The 27,423-nt window shown below is 44.0% G+C and overlaps 1 protein-coding gene across 1 annotated transcript in view; it reads right to left on the reverse strand.

Moving 5' to 3' along the window:
* Window positions 1–479: 479 nt before the first annotated feature.
* Window positions 480–27,423, reverse strand: part of LOC112989704 (sodium/hydrogen exchanger 2-like) — a 32,549-nt gene continuing 5,605 nt past the window's right edge. The window contains exons 3-11 of the mRNA XM_026111034.2: window positions 26,903–27,120; window positions 21,939–22,135; window positions 16,074–16,163; window positions 11,829–11,899; window positions 10,489–10,653; window positions 9,122–9,236; window positions 7,349–7,483; window positions 2,613–2,679; window positions 480–711 (exon numbers count right to left, since the gene is read on the reverse strand). Coding sequence (XP_025966819.2) covers window positions 575–711; window positions 2,613–2,679; window positions 7,349–7,483; window positions 9,122–9,236; window positions 10,489–10,653; window positions 11,829–11,899; window positions 16,074–16,163; window positions 21,939–22,135; window positions 26,903–27,120 — 1,195 coding nt within the window. The 3' untranslated portion in view covers window positions 480–574. The remainder of the gene's footprint in view (window positions 712–2,612; window positions 2,680–7,348; window positions 7,484–9,121; window positions 9,237–10,488; window positions 10,654–11,828; window positions 11,900–16,073; window positions 16,164–21,938; window positions 22,136–26,902; window positions 27,121–27,423) is intronic.

Consider the following 27,423-nt stretch of genomic DNA (forward strand, 5'->3'; position numbering starts at 1 on the left):
TTCCTCATTCAGGACTCACCTATTCCCAAGGAGTAGAAGTGGACTTGCGCTGTTTCTACCGTCTTTCCTGGCAACGCGCTCCATTGCTTCATAAACCTCTCCTTAGGATTATCAAGTTTTCCCTAACATATAATCTAAATCTTCCCTGCTGTTTATTCTATCCCCACTGACTAACGAGACGACCTGACACCTCATCTTATTAAAACATTCATTCTTGCACTTGCAGGCAGTTTCAGCAGTTTTCCTAGACTGAACAGGCTAATTTTTCTTAGCTCCTCTCTTAGGTATTATCTTTTATTGCTAGTCGTCTTCTGTGCATCTTTTCCATTTTCCTTGCATCTCTAAAATACAGCGCTGTGCAATGAAAGTACCTATTTTGATGCAGACTGCTCAGGATATCTTGCTCTGTCTGTGCTGTCCTTTCCAACATACCTCTTACTTGCAATAAGATCGTGTTGCTGGCCTCTAGTATCAAAAAAAAAAAAAAAAAAAAAAAGAAAAGCAGATTGTGTTGTATGCAACCATGAAACAGAGTCAGATCCATCATGGGAAGCCCAAAGCATCACTTGGGCTTTTAGACGTCTGGAGTTAACTCCTCCTCTGTTCCTTTCTTATTAACGCGGGCAGTAGCACCGGGCTGCGGAGGCGAGCTGACGCACACAGACTTTGACCGGTTGTGTTTCGGTTCCCGTGCCTTTTCCGCGTTCCCCACTGTGAGAAGAGAAGAGCAGACTCGTATGAGAAATGTTCTCCTCGGTGGGTCAGCAGTAATGAAGAAATATTGAGAGCTACTGAGACGACTGTTTGCTCACCGGGGATGCGCTATGCCACTACAAAGATCACGTTTCAGTTATAAAACAGATAACAAAGATCAGTGTTCAGCTGGAAGAAAAAATAGACAATTTCAACCCTATTTTGTGTTTTGAAATATGTTGTGTAGCTGGATCAATAACCTTTTTTTTGCCAGTTCCCACCAGCACAGAACACACAGTTCATATAAGTGACTATCTTAAAACAGCTTTTAAAGAAACAGCTGTACTACCCAGGTGTCCTGCCAGAGCACATATAGTTTTGTGTTGCCTTATTACGTGGCTGTTTGGATGTATACATGATCAGGACGGGAGAGTTACAGCCTCCTCCAGCCCTCTGGCCAACCTATGCGTGGGGTCTGGTCTGCTTACCTGGGGCACAGTCTTGACTAGAGAGAATGAAAACAAACCATCCCAAAACACAGCTTTTTATCAGGTTGTCCTGACCACATTCATGTTTTTCTTCAGGAAAAATGTAGTTTAAACAGTTAATGTAAACTCTAGATTAAAATATCTACATCCACAACAGATATACTTTGGGTTTAACAAGTTATGGACACACAAGTGTCGTAAAATTGTATTCCTTCTTGCAAAGCTGGAGTAATATATCTTTGTGCAGATGAGGTGATAACCATGCTACAGCTATTTATTATGCTTTTAGTTTATTATTTAAAGAAAATTGCAAAGGAAAAAAATCCTAGAATTGGAGAAAAAACAAAAGGAGTAAAAGAAAGTAATAACACTTTCTTGTTTCCTAAATATTTTTCCAGTACACATGTAATAAAGAAATATTCTGTATATTAATGTTAGCCCCATCCCCTTAATCCAACTCAGCCCATCTCTGGAGGAAACGTTACTTTAAGGATCAATAAAAACTGAAATTTTTCAGGGCATCACCTCTACAGAAGTGATTGTGCTGAACAGTGTTTCGCTAAGTATTGTAAAAATTCATAACGTTCAGTATCTCACATGCTAAATCTCTCGGAAGCCTGGAAATTAAACATTTCATTGCGGCTCGAAGGTTACAATGATATTGTTCTCTGCGTTTTGAAAGATTATTTTACAGTTTTCATCAGTTACATTTTGTGTGAGGCTTCCTCAATATTAAACCATTTTTAAGCGCAAAAACTAAGCTTTCAGTTATCTAAAAACTGGGGTTGTGCCTATGAAAAGACATGAAGTCCTGAGCCACTGCTCCTTCTATAACCAATATTTGGAACAGTGCTGTTAATAGTGGGCTTGAAATGCATTTTAATGATACTTAGCAAAAAAAAACCCCCAAAACAAAAAACAAACCTTAATTTTTGGAAAGCATTTAGGCATGAACTCCATGGTTTGAAATATTCATTGTCATAAAATTTTAGCTTATGCATTAGCTTCATCACAGATAGAACGATCCGCAATTGGCGCCAATGATCTTAGTGCTTGGTGGAAGACGAAGACCGGCCCCAGCTTCAAGCACGTGTCTGGCTGGACACGGGAGAGGACAAGACTCCGTGTCGCAGCCCATGGACTCCCATGCAGCACACAGGGAGCTAGAAGGAAAACATCTGCCTTGGGATTCACTCCTCCTCCCCGCTAATTTCCCAGCGTTGCCACCTGCCTCCGAGCACTTGCCTGGAGCACCTGGGTTGCCGGCAGAGAGCAATGGGCATCTTGGTGCACGGTGAATGCCATGGACGTGCCATGGACTCAACACAAATTATTGTTGTCATTTGCTTGAATATACCCTTGCAACAGGGCGAGGGGAGAAGATGGGATGGTAGGAAATCCCTGCCGGCACCCACCGGATTTCCCACTTACCGGTTAAGGAGCGGCACAGTTTCGGCTTCGGGCTGGAGTCACCCTGTGCCGAGTAGGAGTCATCCTTCTGTGAGTAAGAAAGAAAAGTGCTTTAATGCATTTATGAATATTGCTAGCAAGGCTGTTAATGACACTCACGGTTCATAACCAAGCCATTTACAATCCCCAAGGACTTGGTTGCCATTTGTTTTACTTCTGCCAAGAAAAACAAAAAGAATAACTTCTAAAAATAGACTAAATACAAGGCAGGGATTTCGGAGGGGAAATATTTACAGGCGCCGGTTCGTTTGGAGCTGCTGAAAGAGGTCTGAACCCTCTGGGAGTCATTCAGCAGATCCCATCCGAAGGCAGCAGACCTGGTGCGAGGAGGATGCAGCAGATGAGCAAAGGGAACCAAACCCCCATCTAGGACGGGGACATTTCTCACCTTGGCTGTTTATCGCCTTGGCTGCAGGCCACGCAGGAAGGTAGCGGGCTCGCACTAACGAGCGCTCTGTCCTTTCACTCGAGTGCTAATCTCCATCCTTCAGGAAAATCCAGTTAGCACAATGCTGCCTGAATTGTCTGGTATTTCTGTAAACCGGGAATAAGTCTCTTACGCAGCTGTGATTTGGCATCTAGGTCCAGAAAGCCAGGCTGCCAAATAACTCTGGACACCTCCCAACCTGGTTCTCTGTTTTGTTTTGTTTCGTTTTCTCCCTCCCTTAACGAGGGACCCGCTGCCCTCGGCCCATTGTGCGCAGGTTTATTGACTATTTTAATAACAACGCCTCGCAGGCTTGAGCAGCGGTAGCCCGGCTCCCTGGAAAGCCATTCCCAGGGGCATTTAATGATTCTCCGAGCATGCTCCATGAAAGGACTCCAACATAATTACTAAAGGCAGTATGTCATTTACGCACATGGCTTACAGGCAACTCCAAATAGGCTCCTTCTGGGGCAGCGCACTCGTGTTTTGGCAGAAGGAAGGAGTACTAAGTTGCCTGGCTACAGGTGCAAAGGTTTTCTGGGTGCTCGGGAGTAAATAGAAGATATCCAAGGTCTCAGAAACCACAATGCCAGGATATTTTGAGTTGGATCCTTTCCTAAAATAAGGGAGACCGAAAATAAACACAGTGATCGGAGCCAACAGGATACACAGCTACAGGAAGCAGTAGCCTTCTGCAGGAATTTTGCCCTGGGGCTGCGGAAGGTGAACTTTCTGCTGGAGATAGAGAGTCTTGGAGTTGATCCTCCGGGCTACGATTCAGAGCGGGACTCGCCTCTTAGTTTTGCCAGGATTTTTCTGTCTTGTGTAAATCATTTAATCTGGGCCTTTGACTCAAGAGGGATAAAGATTGCTACTTTCCTACTTCTTTTCTCTGCCTTGCCTACTTGGGCTGCAAATTCTCTTTGGCAGGGGCTTTTCCAATGTGATGTAAGATGCATCTTGTGCTGCTCTAAACTCAAAAGCTGGGCATCTAAACCATGACAGCCATCCAGTTTTGATTAGAGATTTTTTCCTGGCTGAAAACAGGTGCTGACGATAGGTTGGTGCCTGTCCTGCTTATGGTGCCGGCGACTACCAAAAGAGCCAGATGTCTAACCACCAGAAGCTGAACGTTGGGCCAGGCAAATTTCACCTTTGGTTCCCCCTCCGGCTGGAGAACCCACATACCCATGGCAAGATCTGCTTCCATACGTGCCCGATGCTTGCGGTGACTGATAGAGCAGGAAAAGACAAACCAGCACCTAATGAACTACGAGATGAACCTGACTGCGGTACCACAGCTTCATATTCTAGCAGAAAAAGGTTAAACAAGTTCACTAAAAAAAAGCCCTACACGCAGAGAGCCAGCGAACACAAAAAGCTGTGTGTCTACTGAATCAAACAGATTTCTTAGTTATTCGCTCAGCTCATAACACGTAACTGATTGAATATATTGCAAATGCTTTCTTCAAATAGACTGAAAACAGGGGATGGCACACGTGTTTCACCAGCGCCGGAGGATTTACAGTGGCCCTTTGCTTAAAGTTTGTCTCGCAGTCCCTTGATTTCCAGGTTCGTTTGCAAATATAATTGTAATGCTTCCATCTTGTGGTGAAATGTAGGATAGAAAACTGCCTAGAACAAGACTTTATATATTTTTCTTGCTGTCTCAAAATTTATAAGGGCAAACTCTTCCCTTTAGAACCAGAAAAAATGGAGTATGTGACAATTAGAAACTCTCCAATATGAACTAGCCTTATTTTTTATTCATAACTTGTTAAAATGGCATTTACTTATCAACTTGACGGAAAATTCTAAATCTGATTGGTTTATTTTAATCATTTCAATATGAATTTTTAAATATTCGGCTGCTTTTAATGAGCTAAAGTCTACTTTTTACCAGTCTTCCTTCTTTCCTCTGAAGGAACTCTAATGCTGCAGCCCGTCTTTCGGCAGGATGAAATCACGGCTTTCTAGCATCCTGCAACTTCGAGTTAATATCCCGAAGTTCTTTCAGGATCTTGTCCTACGACTTTCAGGTGTCTTTTTATTTGCAATAAAATGGGACAGAGATTCTAAGACATTAGCAGATAAAATAGTGAACATGCAAAACACATCTGACTTTTCCTTTCAGGTGCAGAGGGCTGTTGTTTGGGTTTAGAGCAGCTTTTAAGAATACCGCTAGAATAAGCTCTCAGTATTTACACTTGCTTTATTTAGACTGGAACAAAGAAAAGCTAGCTGCTGTGAAGGCATGTGATTAGCACTAACGAATGACTCCTATGAGACAGCAGTATTAAGCACCAAATCAGCATTTTGCATAACACCTCACAGCGTTAGCTGCGTAACGCTGATAAGGCGGCGCTGAGAACGGTGCTGCAACGCTGCAAACTACCTACCGGAGCGGAGCCGATCCCTGCAGGATCGTGCAGTGGTGGGTCGCAGCACCAAATCGGCGTCTGTGCCTGCGTTTTAGGACAGCTGCTCCCTCCGACGCGTTGAGAGACAGCTGTAACAGCACAAGCCAGCTTGCTGCCTGATCTGTGGTTTGCCGAGTAAATCCTGCTGCTTTTGCTCTTCCCAGAAAACCTCACAAAAATATTCTGTCTGCTGAAAGGCCAGTTGTGGGGATGCAGAGTAACGGGAGCAATAGCCTTCCAAAGGCGCTAAATTTGCTGCTAAAGTTATTCCACTATCTGATGGGAGCAGTAGGGACACCGAAGCGGGAGCGCGAGGGTTAACGATCAGACGTCCTCACGTAGAGCGTGTAATGCTGTGCACAAAATCAGCGCTAGTTTGATGTTGTTCTTTTGAAGTTTAATTATACCAAATGTTCTACAGGAACATGCCATGTTCTTTCCTATCTATTTTGAATTGTAAGTACCAATCAGCATGTAAATGATCAAATTAAATCTTTTAAGTTGTTTGCAAGAGCTGGAACACCTTTCTGTGAATGAAGGACTAAGCGGCAGAAGCATTTGGTACATTGCTTCAGCTCTCGGTGGGCCCTTCAGTGACTGGCATTTCAACAAAGAAACCAGGGTGGAACAAAGCCTGCGGCAGTCCTGAGTTCTTGCGCTGTCATGGAAAATTGCTATCTAAATAAAGAAAGATAAATTATTTCTTTTAAAAAGGTCACTCTGTGCTCCTTAGTGATGTAGTCTTACTATACATATTGGAGGACACAGTCTGCACTTGGACAGTGCTCAAGCCAGCAAAAGCTAAGACTCAAAGAAGTCAGCGAGATTGAGGAACAGCACACTGCTCAGCAGTTACTGACTATCGAACCTGTTGAGTTTGGGAGCAAAACCTATGGCTTAATAGTAATTCCTCTAGAGTAAAAGCTGTACAGAGTGGGAGGAGTCGCAAAAGACCACTGAGTCCATTCCTGATGCACCATTTCAGGGCCATTTGTCTTCCCACAAGGGAATTTTTTGCCCATCTTTTCACTGATTTCCAAAGACATCAGCAGAAGACATCCTTCACCAGCCATCGACATTGTATATGTGTCTCCACGCACAGCCAAAGCAAAGCATTTACCCTGTTCCTCTTTTAATTCAGAGCATGAACCACCGTGGAATTATGCCAGTAGTAAAGTTGGGCTTAAAGTAGTTCTCTTAGGAATCTGATATGCAACACTTCCTTCTATTTTATTTTCTTCAAGTCTGCCCAGAACTGTAGCTCCTTTTAAAAACAAAAAGCCCACCTCCAAAATAAATAAAAAAGCTCAACAGTAATGCTTCTGTCCTTTCAAAAGATTTTTGGGGAAAAAAAAACCAGGACAGCTCCAAATGTTTACAGTACATCTGGACTGGTGACAATGGGCGTACCAAATTCCATTCTTTTATGAAATCTCCCAGAAAAGAAAACATGGGAAAAACAGATCTTTAAATCTACAAACCAAGGCTGAATTAATAACATTTGCTCAGTAAATATCTTTCCTAGTATGGATGGAAGCCTGCGTTCACAAAGGACGGAGGAGCGCTACGCACAAGATGGTTCATTTGTTTGTCGGGAATTGGATTTTTTCTTTTTTTTTCAGGCCACCCTCAGTATTTCCTAGTCATTGCAATGTAATTTAGGATTAAGTCACACTTTTTTTTTTTTTTTTTTAAAGGTGACGGGATTTGTCTGTAAGGGGAAACACCACCAGCAGCAAGCAGCTCTCTTTCCAGTGCTGTTTATATCTGCTAGCACGAGATCCCTCATTAGGAAAAACGAATGGTGCACTGTGTCTCTGCCGTTACGAGCGTTTCCCACTCTCGCTTACCTCCTTCCTGGAGCCAACTGCGTCGCTCTCACTCGTTTCCATCCGAAGGCTCCTGTGCCGGAGGATCAGGATCTCTTCGGCCTGCTCTGCGGGCTCGGTCTCCCCGGGAAGGGTGTGCCTGCTGTATGCCGGCACCTGCTCGCGTTACGCCAAAGAGATCACCATTAAATTTAGGATGTAGCTAAACAGCATCAAACGATAGGGCCGACGGATTGGCAATGCAAGGGGGAAAGGGCCTGAGGCAGAGGTCCATGCTTAGCCGGAGGAGCAAAGGCATCACGGTTTCCCACCGATTACCCTGCCTGTACCCTGTGACCACCCTGCCCAGTTATGGGAATGGACTGGTTTACCTATTAGAGGTGAAACTGGAGGGAAAAGGCAAAGAGGATAAGATGAGACTCCAGAAGCAGGGGCATGCCCTGAACAGCAGCCTATTCCCTGCTTCTTTGTGCAAAAATACCTAAGTGATCTTTGAACGACAAGCCTGAGCTGCACCTGTACTAGTCCAGGAGAAACACCAGCCTAACTGCAACTACTCTGGTCAAGGTGGCTTCAGCTAGAGCTGCCTCGGTCCCTCTGCCCAGCCCTCCAGGATTTTGTATTAGCCCCACCTTAACATATAAATCATGTATTAGCATGAAGAGGAATAAGAAATCTTGCTTCAAAAGCCATAAACTAACCAAGCGTGTAGAATCTCCCACTCACATCAGTGGGAGTTGGGATAATGCCATTGCTAGAAGGGGCTAGTCTGGATCTCAGCAAGAGCAAGTGCAAACAGAAGGAAGACCTTCATTTTTCCCCATACAGTTCAATAGTTTTCCTCACAGCCTTGTCTGGTCACTTCTCTCAGCTCAGCAAATGACAGAAGGGGGTATTTGAGCCCTCTGTGCTGAGATGCCCATATCAGTCACATCCCCAAGGATTCGGTATTTTGTGCACAGCCCATAAAACAAAGGTTTAGCTCAGTTTTAAGGATAAGGCTCCATGTTATCACCATGCAAGCAGCAATTACAATGCACAGTCCTTGGTGCTATGTAAAACCTTAAACAGAGGGACTATGCCCGAGTTAGTCTGTAAACAGCCAGTGTTTTTAGGCACCCCCAGATTCAACAGTTTCATGGCAAAACTGCTGAGTGGCTTTAAAAACCTCTGTGGATTAACTATCACTGTGGTCTTCCCTGTCCCTAGGCTCTGGGGGTCTCCTCAGTTTTCCCAGGCCCTTCCTTTTATCCATGGCTCCCATTTTTTACTTATGGTGTTTATTCATTCTCTGGCTTCGAGACGCTCGTCCTGAGCACACCTGCACTCTAAGCCCCCTTTTCCCTTGTGTCGCTGTTCTGCATTACAGGGGCTTCAGCGTGCACTCATGCAAAGAAGGATGGTACTGCACCGAAAGGCTTTAAGGGCCACCACCAGCCAAATCTTTGGCCTGTAGGTAAAAACAAGTTTTGAAACTGCTGGATCTGCTAATCTGATGCTGGAATATCCCTGTGTTCCTCAGGTCTCGTTGCTGGTTCTGGGTGCTGATGCCTAAAATACTCCATGAAATTACAGGCTGACTTGGTGAACCTTTCAAAAGCTGTCACGTTGCAAAGAGAAATGTTCCAGTGACTTGGAAACTGGATCCCGCTTCACACAGCCAACTGTTCTCTGTTCACACAGAGACCTCGTTAGGAACTAGGTAAATATTCACATCTGCTCAGGCTGCTGAGATAACCGAGACAACCTGTGCTACCGGGCACCTAAAAAACAGGTTGAGGGGAAAGACTGTACCGTTCTCCGTATTCGGTACAGGTTCCTTGCCAGTATTTCCTGAATGTTTTCGAGTACGTCCGGATTGAGGACATCCTCTGATTTTCTGTCTGTTACGGCAGTCCTGTGGCTGTAGCTGCAAGGAAGAACAGAACGCCCTGGGTCAGAAGACGGATGGTGGCACAGCAGGTGCCTCCCCAAAGCCCAGGGCGGTGTCCGGAGGGAGATTCACGCCAGCTCTCCCAGAGACCACCACGGGGAACACGCTGACGTGACTGACGGCTGAGTCGGAGCTCCCCGCGGAAGGGGCGCTTGGCGTTCACGCCGGGTTGTGCCATCCTTGTGCTCCCTGGAGCAAGTGGATAAAAGCAGCGTCGGGAGCCACGGCAGAGCAAAACCATTTAAGAGGTGACATGGCCGTTCTGACGTGCTAATGTTTGACCCTGCTCTCTCGGCCTATGCTCATTTTCTCCGTTGTTTCTTTCAGTAAATGTAAAGGTGCAAAGCTATCAAAAAGCAGTGCAAGCGCTTAAAGCACCATTTCAGTGCAAGTCTCTGGGAGATACAGGTGCACCTACAGGTATAAGAAAAAGAAACTGTGTTTATCCATGCCAGGAGATTGCTTGTCCACCTGCTCATCTTTAAATAGCGTTTACTTTGCACCTGCCCAGGCTGTTTTCCCTTCCCACGGAACAGCCAGGCAGGGAAGTGCAGGAGAGGCAGGGACGTCTGCAAGATTTTTTTTTGTAAGAGTTCCCCGCTGTGGGAGGGAGAGAGGATGGAAACAACTGCAAACTCCTGGTGCAACACATCCTTAGGAGCCACTGCGAGTCTTTGCAGTCCTCCCCAACGACTCTGGAGACTTAGAGGTGGGAAACACACAGAGTCAATAAAAGTTGCTGTCCTGGCCTTTCATCACCTGATAGAAACCGTGTACAAGGACTGGGTTTATAGAAATGTAGTTCAGCTGCAGCTAACACTGCTTTAGGATTTATTCTGTATGAGGTTACATGACTGAGCAAATCCCTTTCTCCGACAGGTAACACTCACGGAAGCTGAGACATCAGACCTGGCGATTCGGTACACAGAACCCAAAGACAAACAGAACATTTACGAAGATTTTGCATGGTTCTAATATAAAGCTGCTTGTCTACTTATTGTGTGTCAAGTGATTGAGTACCACTTAAATCTTTCCAGAGAAACTAAAAAATAAATTCTTTCTTTGAGAAAATTTGGTGACTCTCAGTCTTGATTTTCTCCCTGAGGGGCATGATATTTTATAAGCAGGAGAAATTGTGCCAGCTGGCTTTCACGAGCAGGGACTCAGTCTCATTAAAATCCTTCTGACATACTATTGCTGCGAACAAGCCAGGCAGGGGAACACTTACAGCAAGGATGGATGGGACGGCGCGTGACCCAGCTGCCCTGCCTCCGCTAGTTCGATGGCATGCTTCCGCTCCAGCTTTTCATAGAGAAGCACGATGCTTGATTTCGGCTGGTCGTACTCTCGAAGCAGGATCTTCTGCAGGTACTTGCTGTTGAAATATTCTAGTCTGCTCGAGAGCAAAACAAGACACTTCTGTGCTGATGTTGCAAAGTTCTTTTGCTTGAATACAGTTATCGGCCTTGTGTCACTATTCCCCAGGACCAGAATGGATTTGAGCCAGCCAGCAGGTTTATATTGCTTAAGAGGTTGGATCCAGGCCCTTATCATTTTTGTACTTTAATACATGAGCTAAGGTATTAAAATATCTACAACTGCAATAAAAAGTCCTGAAAAATCCATCATGAACTCTACTAGCACCGCAAGGAAATGCCTTAGCCCAAACGGAAGCAACAGGATTTAGCTATTTAAGCAGCTTCCAGATTTCCTTTTGATCCATTTCCTTTCATTTTTTGCTCAAATGCAGCACAGTTCTTGCAAAAAAAATCTAGTTGGTATCAAAGACTGACACTCAAGTGCGGCTATCGCTGGCTCTACACGAAGTCATTCAGCCGCGCACTGCGTTGCAAGGAGCCAGGCCGGCGGCATCCAGCAGCCAGCGTTTTCCAGACCCTCTAGTGGGGCTTGGAAGAAGTGTCAGTCTGCAGAGAATACTTGTCAGCTGCATTAAGCAGACTCCTTACTATCAATTTGGGTGAATCTGTGTTTGTGCAGCTAAGTAATTAAACCTGCTAGATTGTTAGCAATATATTTCAAGCTCTCCATCTTTTTTTTTTTCCCAAAAAGAAAATTCTCCTGTCTGTACCACCTACCAGACCCGAATGCAAACTGGGCATTTTGCTACAGAGGTCCGTAGCGATAGCCTGTAACTCATCACTCCACGCCAAACAGCTGCACCTCCAAGCAGTGCAAGGCCACAGCATATTCTTAATTTTGCCCATGTTGGGTGGGGGGGGGCTGCTGCTGCAGCCCTTTCACTTATTTCAGCAGATTGCTCTGGGCAAGGGGAAAACATTACAGGAGAGGAGAAAGGAGTCTGTTTTAGGGTGAAGCACAAGCTGTGACCTGAAGGCAGGGAAGGAGAGAGCCTCTGCTCTGTTCGGAGTCAGGGTCTCGACAGCCTGGTCTCACCTCGTTGCCCACGGAAAAGCTGCCCGTTCTTCATCTGCTCTGTGGCACGAGGATGAGTAAGGCTCAGCTATCCGCAGCGGAAACTTACGGCACAGAAACCAGACTCATTCTTTTCTACACATGTACACAGTTGTATTTTTGGCAAATCCTTACTTGTCTTTCCAGTAATACTGTCCCCAGTGTCCAGATATATCTTCTATGCCAGCCAGCAAATGATCCAAGAACTAAACAGAAGAGAGGATTTTGCTATACACTAGTTGCAACGCATTGCATACAGGATGAACTCGGTTAGCAAACATCAAAAGCCAGCAGACAAAACGCGGGACATTCGCAGCTCGGTACACAGCTCCGGTAAACAAGAACAGGAGCTGTCGGCCTAATTCCCCATTCAATCTTACACGTGTATTCCTCGGTTCTGGAGCACAATAAGTGATTTGGCTGCTTTCTTTCAGGTCTGTGCAAGCAAAGAATAATCACTGAGGGACATGGATCTGTTTGTTACGATATGTACAGGTTGGCTAATGGCTTGCATGTCCTGCATATTGGGGCTTGATAAGCAGGCGCTGCTCATGCTGTGTGTTTTGAGGACGGTGTGTCTCGGGAGAAAGCTATCTTCAGTATATAGATGAAGATAACTTAGGAGGGAAGCTTCCACCTGAATAATAAACACTGCACTTCCCCACACACTTCCCACTGAATAAAATCGTTGACCACATTGCATCTTACATAAAAACATTGTTATTGTTTAAAATTATATTAAAAATCCCAAACAGGTTGATTTTTCACCTATAAGTTAGATCTCTGCAATTTCCCCAGTTGTTTTCCCTCCTACTGGCATCTCTGAACATGGCTCCACCACTGGCCATCACCCCTTCACACTCAAGTGCTGATGCTTCTGGGGCTTCCTCCAGATTTTTTGGTCAGGAACAGACAAAGTCAAGCGTTCACAACACGTCAGCAGCCAGTCTTCCCCATTCTGCAGCTCTCCTAAGGCCCAAAGCAGCCAGCTAGCACGACTGCACACCAGTTACCTTTCTGGGATCTTTTTTCAGTCACACTGACCTAAGACAGGGCTTCCCAAGGTTATTTTGGGGGTGGGCTCCATCAGATCCCATGCTGCAAAACACACATTTCTCTCATCTGTGATTTTTGCATTCGCCCGTTAGTCCGTAGTGGTGAGTGCTCATAAGACAGGAGAGATCCCCTCTACCAGACAGTGATTAGTTTGAGTACTGAACACCTCATTCCCACCAGTTTGAATATGCGAGGGAAATAAATGAACTAATACTTAATTAAAATTGATCTCATCAAAGCCTTGGAGGAGGGATGTCTGCAAAGAATTTGTGATCTCTGTACTCGTCACGTGAGAATCAGACACTACAGGCACTTAGAAAGGAAATCTCTAACCATCAGTACTGCTTGCATGCCCGGGCACACCACTGTCAGCAGCACGGCCGCGGTCCTGCACTACCCCAGCAGCGCGGTTAGACCCAGCCTAGGACAAATCCTGCGCTATCTCAGCTGGACTGCTCCCAGCACCTGAGCTGGCTCGCGTGGAGCTGGTTGAAGCATTTCTCCTCAAATCAGGCGACTAACGGTGATCTGTTCACTCCTGCAAGCGCTGGATTGTATCTGTCAGCCAGAACCGTAAAACCGGGACTCAAGACTAAATGCCATGAGTATCTGGATGAAGAAATAAATTTGAGGAAGAAAGCTGCTTCTGGCTTCCTGAGTGCCTGCTTTCTACCTACCCGCATTGTTACCTTGTCTACTTAACTTAATTGGTACATAGCAATTTTCAGCTCACTTTTCCCAATAAACACCTTTTCAGAGATGATTTAATACTCAGACACTAACAAAAGAAGAAAGTATTCTCTGTTCATTATTCAAAAAGCCTCTTCAGCCCACTGGACTGTTCTATTAACCTTAGACAAAGCTCTGTAATACAAACTAATTGCGAGGATGCCAAACATTCCTTTTAAATGTCCTCAGACCTAATGTCTTTATTTCTAGCTACCCAAAAGAAGGCAAAAATATTCCTGAAGAAGAAATACCTACAGAAATACAACTGGTCATAAACAATTATATTCAGAACCAGTATTTTACACCGCACACAGTGTATCGCCTCATTAAAAATCCCATGCCATTGCACCCGGTCAGACTGCGGGGACCTCGGCTGAATGACACACGGTGCAAACTCTCTCTGACTTTTTTTTCTCGGTGCATTGACAGTGCTTGGGGGGCATTCAACTTAGCTTGCTTTCAACAATTTAAAGTCTCAGCTAGGTGTGAAGAATACCTTGCTTTCTCACGGAGCTGAATCATTCTCTGGAAGAGTCGTCTTCAACTACGAAGGCCACGTTTGGATGGTGAGAGCAAGGTGAAATGAATTCTGCCCTTGGGGTATGGGGACTTCACTGTTTCCCTCCAGTATAGTGCTTGCCTTATCCTCCCCACCTCCCTTATTTTTAACTGTTTGCAAAAATAATACAAATAGATGGTGGTGACTGATAAAGAGGTGTCTGACCTGCCACCTGCAACAATTCAGATTTTTTAAGCATGACTTGCTCTCCCTTTAAATAAAGTACTTTCCCAAGTGTATTCATTTGCAAAATGCTTTGGGACAGTTTCCAGCCTATGCAAAGGTCTCTATCTTTCTTTTTTCAGTGCCACAGAGAGGTTTTAAAGCTGACTGCATGTTTGCCTTATCCGTTTCTTGGGTGAAGAGCCAGCGTAGCCACCTCTGTGCCACCTCTCCCTGGCCCCTCCGTGCAAAGCTGGTCAGGAGTGAAGAGTCTGCCCGCAGCACGCTGCATGCTGAATATCTCCAGCAGCTCAGCAGAGCTCTGACCCGGGCGGCTTTAGGAAGCTACTTCAGCTTTTCACAATAACACGCAGTTGTGCAGTTTGGCCAGCCTAGCTTATCCCGAAGGATACGTGATCCATTAGATCACAGAAATGGCCTGGAAGTGCAAGAACTCGTGTTTGATCGCTGCTGATAGGGTGGTACTGCATCCACAAAAGAGTCACTCCACCTCTCTTTAGCTGCAGCGTGAAGCTTTAATCCCTCAACCTACCGCATTTTAGAGACTATCACTACTATGCCACGCTCCATCCAGCAAAACTGGAACACACTAAACATTTTTTTTCCCAATTAAATAAAATCTATGTAGGTCACTGCAGAAATAGCTGATATTTAATTTCAGATTGGAAGGTGGCCAATCCCACAAAGTTAATTTACCGTAGAACTCGGTGCTATTGCATTAGAGAAGCAAGACACTGTTGATCTTTTCCCCCACATGTAATAATCTCTTGCAATTTCAAGCTAAAAAAGAAAAATTTATTTCTAGTTTCATATACTGTATGTCTAAAACCCACCCTTGCAGCGGGGCCCCTCAGGTTACCCTTTGCCCCTCTGACAGGCCGTTTGTGCTGCCTTTGAGCCGCAGAACAAACCACGGGGAGACCATTATTTATGAGCCAGACGGTGGTGGGACAGTGCTCTTGGCCAGTCGGCATCTGTGCAGGTGGTAAAGTGGGCATCTCCGCCTTGGGGTCTGTGCTGATATATTTGGGCTGAACTTGCCCCATGACAGAGACTGGATGTGAAAAGACTCCTGCGGAGCAGCCCTTCCATGTGTCAGAAGCGTCTTTATTCCTAAAGAGAGAAATAATGACTCCTCTGATGTTCAGATCAAGTAAGAGGATTTTCACTGGCTGCGGCAGTCTTTAGAGTTTTGCCATGGAAGTGGAGAGATGTGATCCACACATCCAGTACACACAAACGTACAAACACTACAGCTAAGCTGCTCCCATAGCACTGGGTCCTCACGACGCTTGGGCATTTGGTTGCTCATTTCTGTTTCAGTCCATTTTGTGTTGCAGGCTATTTTTAACTATCAAGATTACTGATTACTGTTTAAATCTCAGCTTCATCCTCGTTAAAATACAGATCGTAACTTCAGCTAACCTTGTCCCAAACTGGGCTTGTGACTGGTGAACAGTCATCACATGGAAGATCCCAACCCTCAAAGCATCCTGGTCTCATTTTCTTTCTTTCAGCCCTTTCAGAGAAGCAGTAAAGTTGGAGTTAGGTTAGAGTATAAACGTTTGTATGAATGATCATCTTTTCCTGCTGTATTTGTACAGCACTTAATGCAATGCCAGTCTGACTGGGTTAGTAAGTGCTGTTCCAATACAAAAATTAAACCATGACTAGAGAGCTGTGTAGGACTTCAGACCTGGAAAGAGACTGAACTGCAGAGAATTCAGACAAAATCAACAGGAGCCTGCAAGGCTGCAGAGTCCTTCGGGCACACCGTATTCCAGAAGGGCTCCGGGCTGTTGGCACAGCACGCTGCAGACCTCTGGCCACGTACTGATGGGCGAGTCACTTACCCGAATATGAATCTGCTCTCCCACTGTAGGAGCACTCTCCCTTTTCTTCTTAACATCTAGTAAGTCGACAAGAGGACGGATGGTCATTCCCTGCAACATAACCACAAACACAGAGATCAGGCTTCCTTCGTATCAAGTCCAACTTGCATATATTGCAGTGGCACTCGCACTGCCCTTTTTGGAGCAAAATCACCAGCATGGACACAAACAACAGCTACTCCAGTCTCTGCAGCAAGAATGGTGACCTCTGTCAGAACAAGGCCTGCTCTTTCAGATAGCACCTCTCCTCAGATCTTTTCTATTAGGAAGAAAATATCTGTGAAGCTTTGACAACTCTGCAAATTCTACTCACCCAACTGTAACCCAAACATTTTCTTTGCTCATGGAGAGCTTTGGTAGCGGTTTGTCAGTGGGAACTCACATACTCGCAGGCTTTAGGATGGGAGTTGGCAGAGAGGGGAAATGTTATGCTCTCCTAATCTGGCCTCTAGCATCTCAAAGACCACAGAAATGCAACTAATAATTTCAAGATCAAGCCTGTGACTAGTTATTGCCGCAGCCTGCCAGATGGAAAGGGGCTTGAAATGTGCAAAGCTCAAATGCCTGAAACGATGATAGTCCTCAGACCTTCACAGCACACAGCCACTGCCAAGGCTTGCCCACACTGAAGGGAGCGACGTGTTTGCTAACTTTCTGAGTATCATGTGTCACAGATCATCGCTCCAAAGATCTTCAGCAAGTAGCTAAGTTTACTAATCAAAGTACCCACCTCGTGGGAAGGGTCAAGGGAAGAGTTCTAATGTCCTTTAAGTCTCATGAGCAAACGTCTAAAATGCTGCTGTGATGCACGCCTTAGTCTTGCTTCTGTATGAAATGATTTTTCTAGGATATGTTTACAGCAAAATGATTGAGAAGTTGATTGAGACTTCTGAATGTCACAAGTGTTGGCACAGTGGAGAGATGAACACATTTTTAATTGCAAGAACAATTAATGTGTCATTTTAATTGGTAATAGCAATAAAAATGCATCATAATTCAGAGTAAATAACGTAAATCTAACAAATTTAGAAATAATCGATATTACAAAAATTAAGTAGGATCCATGCAGTTTGGTCTCTTGTCTTGCCTAGATAATCAGCTGTGTTTGTTTTCATGCTGAAGTGGCATTGTGGAGTTTTCTTGACCAGGGCTCTCAAATTTAGACATCCACACACCTCAATTTCTACGTCCCTTCTTCACCTGAGGAGTGTCATGGGAATCCCACAGGTCATTTCTAGACCTTCAGATAGCTGCACACCTGGAGATCTCCTGTGACTTCAAGAGGGTTCCTTCGAGAAACACTCCTCTACCCACGAGCAATAACTTGCCAGAAGCATATGACATGACACTGGCAGCTGTATCATGGCTCACACAAAGTTTTTCTACTGCCAGCGATCCAGTAGCTAATGGATAAGTGTGGGCACCACACAAAAACCTCTTCAGAACAATTATATTTATTAACAATTCCAAAGAGGTCAGAGGCCAATACTTTGAAAGAGTGAACTTTAAATGGAGAACATGGTATTTAATTTTTAAACCACACTGAGAAAAAGAACAACGAGGGCCTTTTGTGACATTCCAGACAAGCCCACAGCTCTTCTGAGGACTTTCTGGTCCGAGTGGCAGATATCCAGGCCTGTCTGGAACCACGGAGCACTTGACAATTGCTCAGTCAACCTTCTCAAAATCATTAACCAGGCCTGGAGTGGGCAGAGACTTATGCAACTGGTTTAGAAAGACCAAAATAGCCATGTTTCCTGGGTTATATAACGCACTGATAGAGCCATGTATGGACAAGCCTAACTGCCTACATCTCTGGTCTTTTCAGATAGCATTGTCAGGATATCCAAGAAAATGAAGTGGATTTTTACTCCCACAAGAGACCTTGCTGGCCGTAAACCAGTGTATAACAACCCAGATCACGTCTCCCACAGCTTCTATCCAGTTTTAACACAGAAAAGCTCTCTCCAAGTCAGTATTAATGCCACTGTGAATATGAAGAAAACCTGTTGCACAGAATAACAAAGCAAACCAAAAAAAGCCCACTATCCACAGAAGTTGTTTTGCTGCCAGTTTTTCACTTGTTTTTTCCACCCAAAGTGGAATGCAACGTGAAGGACACCTGGATATTAAAGACACTCGTTCCTCAACCCTGCATCCACTGGTGTGGCTGGCAGTAGTCCCATTCACTTCAGAAGCTACAGGACTGATTTAAAAACCCACATTTCTAAAGGTTTACCTTAATATCTGCATCTATTATTTTTACTTATTTTCTTTCATGCTGAGCTATAGCAAGGTTTTTCTGATACGGCTTTTAAGCAAGTTTACGTATTTTTCATTCTTGTGGTGGTCTCAGTTACACAGTGCTGCAGGTATCTGGAGTCTGAGTGTAGTCTGCCTGTACAGCGGCTGTGCTCCTAGTGAATGGCTGAAGGTCAAGGGGTCGTCCCGTTGACACGCACCCACGGGGGATGCTCTTTAACTCTCACCCTTTAGCACGGAGATGACATCACCAGTTGAGCTTTGAGGTTACACAAAGGCCCTTTCCCAGTCCTGGGAAGGATTTTCCGAAGCTTCCGCAGAATGGAGCTGCTGCCTTAGAACAACCTTTGTCTGAGACTCAAGAGCGTCTCTGCATGAACGGACGTGCCTAGTGACCGTGTCTTTTCAATTTCTGACCCACATTTGCATCTTAAAACTTGTCAGCCTCCACCTAACTGCACTCACCCTACCCCCTGGCCCCTGCTCACGCCTTTCAGTCTGCAACAAGAGGCCTGGAAACTGCCTCCTCCAGCTGCCCTCCACTACGCGGCTCCAGGCCTGTTGGCACATCACACTCATTATTGAATTTTTTTTCAGCTAATAACTTGGGTTAGGAGGACGTGGAGAAGTTCTGCCGCGCAGAGTCGATCCCGGAATAAATCCGTGCCCCCTCTGCAGGGCCTGAGTCACAAACGACTGACCACGGGGTCCAACGGAGGCCAAGTGGAAGGAATTCGCCGTCGCAGGGCGTCGCTGAGCCATGAGGCCACTTTGCAGCTGTCACCGTGACCTCGGGTCTCCTGAAGCCCCCACAGCTGCTTCCTACCTTCTGTCCGATGGCAGGAGAGTGGGCTGAGGGGTGGAAGGAGGAGGAGGGCAGGCCCTGGGTCAGTGAGTCTGCATGGGCCTTGAGCACTTGAGCGAAGGAAGCTCCCATGGAGCTTTTCTGAACGCCATTATTCCACGTACACCACCCGCTCGCCGGCCTCGCCTCCCGCGGTGACCTGCTCAGTCCGCGCTGCCTGCACTGCGGGAGGTGAGAGCATCCGTCACCGTCTTGTACTTCCCACAACCGCTCAGTCCGCAAAAAAAAAAAAAGTTTGACCTTAACTCCGCGCTTTTGAGGACAGAGAAAGTTAGGCAATTCTGTCCTGCTCTTTTCTGGATCGGATGACCCTCATTTTTGATCGCATCCTCATCTGAAGCCTGGCTGAATTTTGAGGGTGAACTAAAGCAGGCGCATTTCGGAGAAGCGGGAACTCTGGAAGGGGCCCTGCCATCACAGGCTCGCCGCTGCTTTCAGCACAGGGTTAACGAGGCGGAGAACAGTAGGGAAACAGATCCCAAATCCTCCGCTCGCAGAAATTCCCAGGAATGCTTTTACCGCTAGATGTCATCGCAATGCCGAGAGCTGCGTCTCCGCTGCGCGCACCTCCCGGCGAACGGCACGGGGGGCTTCGGGGCACCCCTGAAGCAAAATACTTCCTTCAAATCTCAGCTTTCACATATCTGGAGGCATCTTAATTAAAGAATCAGTTATAAATAAAGGCAATCTATTAGTAATGAGAGAAATACCAGTGAAACAATAGAAATATGTTCACAAGAAAACTCCAGGACAGAAGAATTTTGAAGGTAACTTCTACAAACTTTCTGTTGGGACCCATCTTAGCAAAACCAGCATCTATTTCCCATTAGACTTCCAAGGATTCTCCTGCCAGACTCTGAAGCAAAACCTGCTGCTGTATTGATAAAAACAGCAGTAAAACAGATGCAAGCTTCAGCTCACTGGAAACCCATGGCAGATGCTCCATTAAAACAAAACAAGACAGGATGGAAGTAGATTTTGAACCTTGATTGGTCTCATTTATGGTATCTCTTGTCTTTCAGGAGAAGGGAAAACTGCATATTCTGGATCCCTTTTCATCATTCTACCTAAAGTGGTTACGGAGCACAAACATAAAGCACCAGACCCAAAACAGCAACTTCTGTACAAGCAAGGTGGAATTCAGGAACCTGACACCAAAACCACCGCGGCTACTTAACCCAAAAGGAGCCTGAACAGAGGTTCTTTGATCTTAAAGTTCTCCAGGCACCTGAAGCCCTGCTTCTGCCCCAGCCGCGGTCTTTGCAAGCCTGAACAACTTGAGTCCTTGCCCACAATGAAAGTGTGAGCAGGATTCAGAAATAACACCTCCCAGATGCTCCCCAGGAGCAGCTGAAGCTGTGCATGGTCCCTTGGCATTCCCACTGGACGAAGCTCTGTGAAAAACATCCACAGTAGAAATAAATAAATAAAAAAAAGCAAAGTACAGTGGTGATTTAAACAATAAACCCATATCTGGGAGCAGCTACCAGCGTTGTGAGAGGTCCACCTCCCTCTCCTCACCAGGTCCAAGGTTATGCCATAACAGAGGCAGGCTGCACTCACTCGCAGTTTTTCCACCGGCTGGTAAACAACTCAACACTCACTGGGGCAGAAAGAAAAAGCAGGAAGCAACAGGGCTCAGTGAGTCAGTTATAAAAGAAAAATCAGAGGCAAATAAACAATAAACAAAATGTGCTAAGATTTTATTTACTTCTGATTTTCCGTTCCTTTATAACAAGTAACACACCCAAAATTTTTTCCAGTGGAAGAGCTGAAGCTATCGCCTTCTTCTGAGTCATCATAAAATAACTACAGCTGCTTTGCTGCATGAATGTGAGAACATCTCAGACATATATACACATGTACATATATACAAAACGTTTTCATAAGCAACTAATGATTATGGTTGCTTCAGCTGTTGGACGCCCCAATAAAATGGAGCTCACTCTCAGAAAATGAGAAGATGACACTCCTTCAAAATTAGGCCCCTTAAGTTGTCCCTCTCTGAAATGCCAAAACCGAGATCACCAAAACCAAAAGCCACTTTTAAAATTCTTGCTGTCCATGTTCAGTAGGTTTGGAATATCTCCAATATCTCCCAGCTTCTCACCTTTGGAACTGTGAAAACTGACCTTCTCTACAGCCTGGCTCAGGCAGTGTTTCAGCTCGTGACTCATTTCACAAGGCCTGCAATAGCAGGCGGCTCTTACCTTGCTCAGATATCAAGCTCTATCTGTAGAGCTTTATTTGGTGTTGGCTGTGCTACCACACAAAACAAGTAAAGGTACCACTTCAGAGTGAAAAATCTATGCCAGCATCATTCTTCCAGGTTTTCACCATTGCTACCCCAATAAGACTGGACCAGATTAAAGATTCGACATGTTATCAAGGAAAATGCTACAGTAGATGTTATAAGTCAACAATTATTAAATGGGCCTCACAAATGCATGATACAGTCTCACATCTTCTGCCTCTTTCAGTAATATTTTTAAATTTTTATATGCTTAACCACTTGATGCAGGGAAAGTCTTAACAACAAGTAAATTCATATATTCATTATCTTGTGCATCAAATCTAATGGTTTAGATTTCAGGTTATTCGCCTGAAAAAAAAAAACAACAAAAAAGAAAAACCCCAAAACAAGAAGGTTATTCTCTACATCTGCTCGTGACATGTTTTCATACTAAGAGTATTTTTACCTGTACAAACACGGTGAAGAGGATGACAACAGTTGTTGCTGCAATGAAGAGCTTCTTTCTATGAAAGTCAGGAAGCAAGAAAACCAAAGAGAAACAGATTGCACCTCGGAGACCCCCATATGCTATAATAAACTGGTCTTTGCTGGTCACGGTGTTGACATGAAATCTGTTCACAAAGAAAGTCAGTACAAGGACCCCTGGAAAGCAAGAAAGAAGATGGAAACTGATCAAACAAAAATACAAATTAGATAAAACTCTTTAAGAGGATGACATATTTTACAGCAAAAAAACATTCAAGTGGGAAAAACTGATTAAGACGTTCCCAGGGGCAAAGGTGGTAATACACAATATATTCCTAATGCCACTGGCTTTCCTTCTAATCTGGTCCAGTGGGCTTACATTTAACCTGTCTGGTTAAAAACCTTTGCCCCAAACATTTCTGGTTCGAGGGAGCACAACAAACACCATCAACCGGCCACAGTTTGTTGGCTTTGCACAACCATAAAATTTTAGGTGACTCATCTCATAGCAACTTCTCTCGGCTTGTTTTCAGCCTTGTGCTTATCGTAGTCCTCTCACGAACCTGGAGCTTCCTTCAGAAGAGCTCTGAGCTCTGCAAGGGCTGCTAGTATTATCCCACGACCAAGGATTCCCAGAACATACAGTTTGGTTTTGAGTAAGTGCTAAGCATCAACTAAATACTGAACAAACAATAACTATTGGCAGCATAAGACAAATTAGCACATATATTTCCATGGTAGTTAATTAAATGTTTTTAGGGAAACTCTTATGGTCATGGGCCAGCCTAAATATTACATTGATCAGTATAATGATGTAGTTACAGATTCTAAGAACTGAATTGAAGTAGTAATTGATTTATTCTAATCAGTAATAATGAATGATTGAATTGATTGGGTTATAAATACTCTCGAGGCAAACTGTCAATAATAATTTAGTTACAAGTTACTTTCCCATTTTGAAGTTTCCAAGCAATAGCCAAGACACTGTAAATATTTGATAAATATTCTACCCACAATAATGTTGTCTCTACAGGAATTTTTCACTCATTAAAATTTATACTGTGTGAATTTTGGACTATGTAAGATGATACAGCAATTGATGTAATTTATAACCTTTTGCAAATACATAAACATATGCATAAAGCTACAGAAAGTCAAAGAGGGAGCTAGTGATGTGACAATATCCATTTGACAGACATCTGCTTATATAACCAACACTTTACAGGCTGCTTCAGAGCTCCCTAGAACCTGTGTTAATGAGAATTTACTTGAATGAAGTCAAAGGACACTGTGCAAGTGAGATGAAAATTGGGCCTTAAATTTGTAAGCAGTATCTGATCTTAATATCAACTGATACGATAAACATTTCATTTTCTGAAGATTAATGGCCATTTTGAGAGCTGATGACACAGATTGTCATTGACTTTTGCTAGGAATTAGTTCAACCCACACCATTATTGATTTTTTTAAAGGGTGTTTGTAAAGTGTCATTGAAGAAATAAACTCCAAAAAATAGCGCATATGTAATATACATATCAGACACCTTCCCACACACAGAAACTAAAAATAACCAAACTTCAACCATACAGCAGAACAGTTTAAAGAAAACAAAAAAATCTGGGGATGCTCAAAAATAGTGAACTCAATTAACTGAACCTGGCAATACTTTCGCAGTCCTTGCAATGCTGTGGAACTGGTGCCAAGAAGAACAGATGATGTGAAGTACTTCGGTTTCAGGGTTCTTGGTAACTTTTAGCTCAAACAAATGCTGTGTAGTAACATATTTCACAGAGAAACAGGAGCCAAGTGGAACCACCAGTTCACACACAAATTATTTTAATGAGGAAGGAAAAGCTGGTAATAGGTACCTTTCTTAGGCCTAAATGCATACCTTAAATCAGAGCTTCAGCTATTATAAGCCCAGGCAGCACCACTGATTTAAAGGAATAAAATCTACTTGAGCGGATACCCTGGCCTTTGTCTTAATTTAGTCCTTTTTCATAAATTATTAGCATTCCCTACACTAATTCAAGGCCGGTGTTTTCCAAGAAATGACATACAATTATTTTGGGCAGAATATGTTTTCTTCTGGGGATGTAATTTGATAAACAGAGAATGAAAATTCCCTGGTGTCTGGATAACGGTAGAATACTACTGCTGTCATATAATTCATGTATTTTGCTTTTTATATGATCTCTTACGTCAAAGGGATTCCAGTCCCCAGGCTTCAGCTGAATCATTTCTCCTTTAAGCTAGCATAAGCCAAAGAGTTGTGGTGGGACGTGGTCCTGGAAGCAGCCAAGGCAGAACCACTTGTGCCAACAGCACCAAGTTTCTTACACCTTTGCCGTAAGCACTTTACCCTGGATCTGTGATCCCTTGCTAGCAAGAGTAAGCTGCAAATATGATTCTCACAGAGAAGAAAAGGACCCAGTTTCAGCTATGAAACACCAAACCCCTTTACCTACAAAAGATAAAACCTAAGCTCTAGTCTACACTGAAAGGTTCTGGACTAAAACCACTATAGGGCTAAGGTACAGCTTATGTACTAAAACCAGAACCATCAGCCAGAAAGCCCCCAAATCCTGGAGGAAAACTCCATAGCTGTCTCGCGTTTCTGGAGCTGGGCCCGCGAGCGCGTCCGGTTTCAGTGTGGACAGGCCCGAGCAGGTCGGTGCCTGGGCTCCTCCTCGGGCTCCAGGGCAGGTGATTAGATGATTAGATGATTAAATGATTAGAGAACATGATCAGAATAGCAATGTTCAGAGAGCTGGAGGATTTTGCTAGGTGCTTTTCTAGCGTTACTATTAACGTTCCTTCCCTCTTGCAATGAAGAGCTGTCAAACTAAGAAGTCAAAATAACTCAGAACTTTTTTTAATTTAAACAAATAATTTAACAGAAGAAAAACACTTAATCATAATAAAACATTTGAACGTATGTACAACTGACTAATAAGCATGCTTCCAAGTGCATTTATGGTGCAGAGTCATTAAAACAAATCTTGGCATGTTTTAACAGCTAATAAAACACATTCTGCTATGTCTTGTTAATCATGGCCTATCCTATTTAAGCAATTGCTTGAAATGTCTATCAAACTTGAGTTCAAATAAATTATCATTTGGTTTGACTCAGTGGTTTGTAAACATAAATCCCTTTGAATGCTTTTATCTGTCAAATTCCTTGCCAAAACGTATGCTCTGTTGTATCTGTGGGCATACAGTTTATATATAAAAATATCCATAAATGAGAAGAATAGCAAAGGAAGAACACAGCAAAATAGTCGTGTCATGGAGCTCAGCTCTCTCAGCTTGTCCTTTGAAAAAATCTTTATACATTATTAAACACAGTATTAAATTCAGTGGACTAACAAGGTAGCCAGTCTTTACTCACAGGCATCACTAAGTGCACATTATGAAAATGGAGAATCAGCCTTCGTGAACACCAAATCAGGGCAAGACACAACCAGAGACAACCGTAAAACAGCACATCTGTTTTTCTGGTCATTTACAACACATGAAGATGGGAACCTAGAATACTGTGGGACCTGGGCTGAATTTTTTGTAGTAAATGATACCAGGAAGATTAGTCTTAGCCACAGTTATCAGGAAAGGATTTTCACACATATCCCTCTTCCTCCTTTTATCACTTAGTTTTGGTCATTCTTAATCCTATCTGAAGTTCTCAAGTATGAGTAGAAGGAAGAAAACCTCAGCTTTGAACTTCCTTAGGTTGCTCAGAATAGTTTCCAGTTCCAGCAAGCCTAGAAGCAAAAGCTCTTGTGTTATGCATGGAGGACGGCATACACAGACAGGCAGAATGAGCTTCCTCCAAGCTTTGCATCCATGGGCTCGTGTAGGGCACGGGATGGTTGAGAGACCTTCACAGGCTGCTCTTGTCTTCAGCAACCCAGCATCTCTCACCGTCCTTAACAAGTTGCTTTTGCAGGAATTTACTGGGGAACTCTGCATGAACCCTAATTTCTCCGTCTCTATATCTACCGAAAGCCCAGTGACTCCAGGATTTCAAAGCAAAGACAATTCATGTTTCTGCTGTCATGTCCTGCTAGGAGGTGTGATTAACTTCTCCCGCATATTTGATCAACAATAGGAGACAACATATGTGAGGAGAGCGCCAGTGGCCCACATCTCCCTGCCCTCCTAAAGGCAACAAGCAACCTGCCATGGAAAGCTGGACAGAAAAGGCTCTGTGACACTGAAATTGTCTAACTGTTCAAACAAGCAAGTGGAGCCTTCAGAGATGCCATCTGCCCAGGTCTTCCTTGCACAGGCCAGGGGGAATTTGTAGTGCTGTAACATTAAAGTACTGCCAAGTCTTACTGTATTCCCAACTCACATCTACTCTGAGGCTTGTCTGCGTGTGGTGTATAAAGAAATTAAATTGAGGTGGAGCTTCAGAGTACATTTGGCAAAGGATCTTTTTATAAAGAAAGCCTTTAATCCATCACTTTCTCTGCTGCAACCAAATCTGACTTACTCCTTTCAGTAAAGGTATAGTTTCCTTTCAAGTGTCGTCTAAGGTATCTGGATAGAGAGGACATCAAGTGGGTCATGAGACCCAGCTAAAACACATGGGCTTGAGCATCATTTAAAAAAGATAATAAGATTCAAACTCTAGACCACTGACCCGAGAAGACAAACCCTCTGCTCTTTAAGATCAAGTACCAGTTTATCTCATCAAATATGAAATTGCTGGAAGTCTATCACATTCTCCATGCAAAGAAAGGATAAAACAAGTGGGACAGAAGATAAGAAAGCAGAAGGAATTATTTCATGAATTAGAGACTGGAAATTAAGGTCATGTTCTGAATTCCAAATAATTTGTACTCTTCAAAGTCCCCCCCACACACACACGCACTCCATTCTCTCACTTAATAGAATCATATATTTCACTCCCACAAATAAAAATCCATCATTTCACCATACCTAGTGCTCTCCAGATGAGACAGAAAATGACAGTGAAGCAAATATATGGCCAGTTCCACTCATGGTTTTCTCCAATGGTGGAAACCCCAAGAAAGATGAAGATGAGCGTATCACTAACACTGCTCCACATCTTCATGAAGTATTTGACTGTGGTGTGAGATTTCAGAGAGATGTTGGCCTCCACGTAACGTTTCATGCCCATAGCACAAGCAATGATGCTGAGAAAGTGAAAAGAAAACAATTAGTTTTTTCTACATAAGCACACAAAATTGACACATTGTCCTTTAAAAAAATAAATAAATAAAAGGCTTCATTGAGTGTCATATGTTTGCAGACATCTCACTGGGTAGTGTCTTGCTTCCTACACCCATCCATTGATATTGGTAAGACCATTAGGACAATAACATGCTATAAGACCTGGTGTAGTTTGAGAGCAACCTGAATGCTGCACTACTTCACCTAAGAGCCAGCACCAACAAAGCCAGCTTAAAATTGGACAAACTCAAACATTCAGTGTATGT

The sequence above is a fragment of the Dromaius novaehollandiae genome, chromosome 11 (assembly GCF_036370855.1).
Source record: "Dromaius novaehollandiae isolate bDroNov1 chromosome 11, bDroNov1.hap1, whole genome shotgun sequence".
Classification (NCBI taxonomy): Eukaryota; Metazoa; Chordata; class Aves; order Casuariiformes; family Dromaiidae; genus Dromaius; species Dromaius novaehollandiae.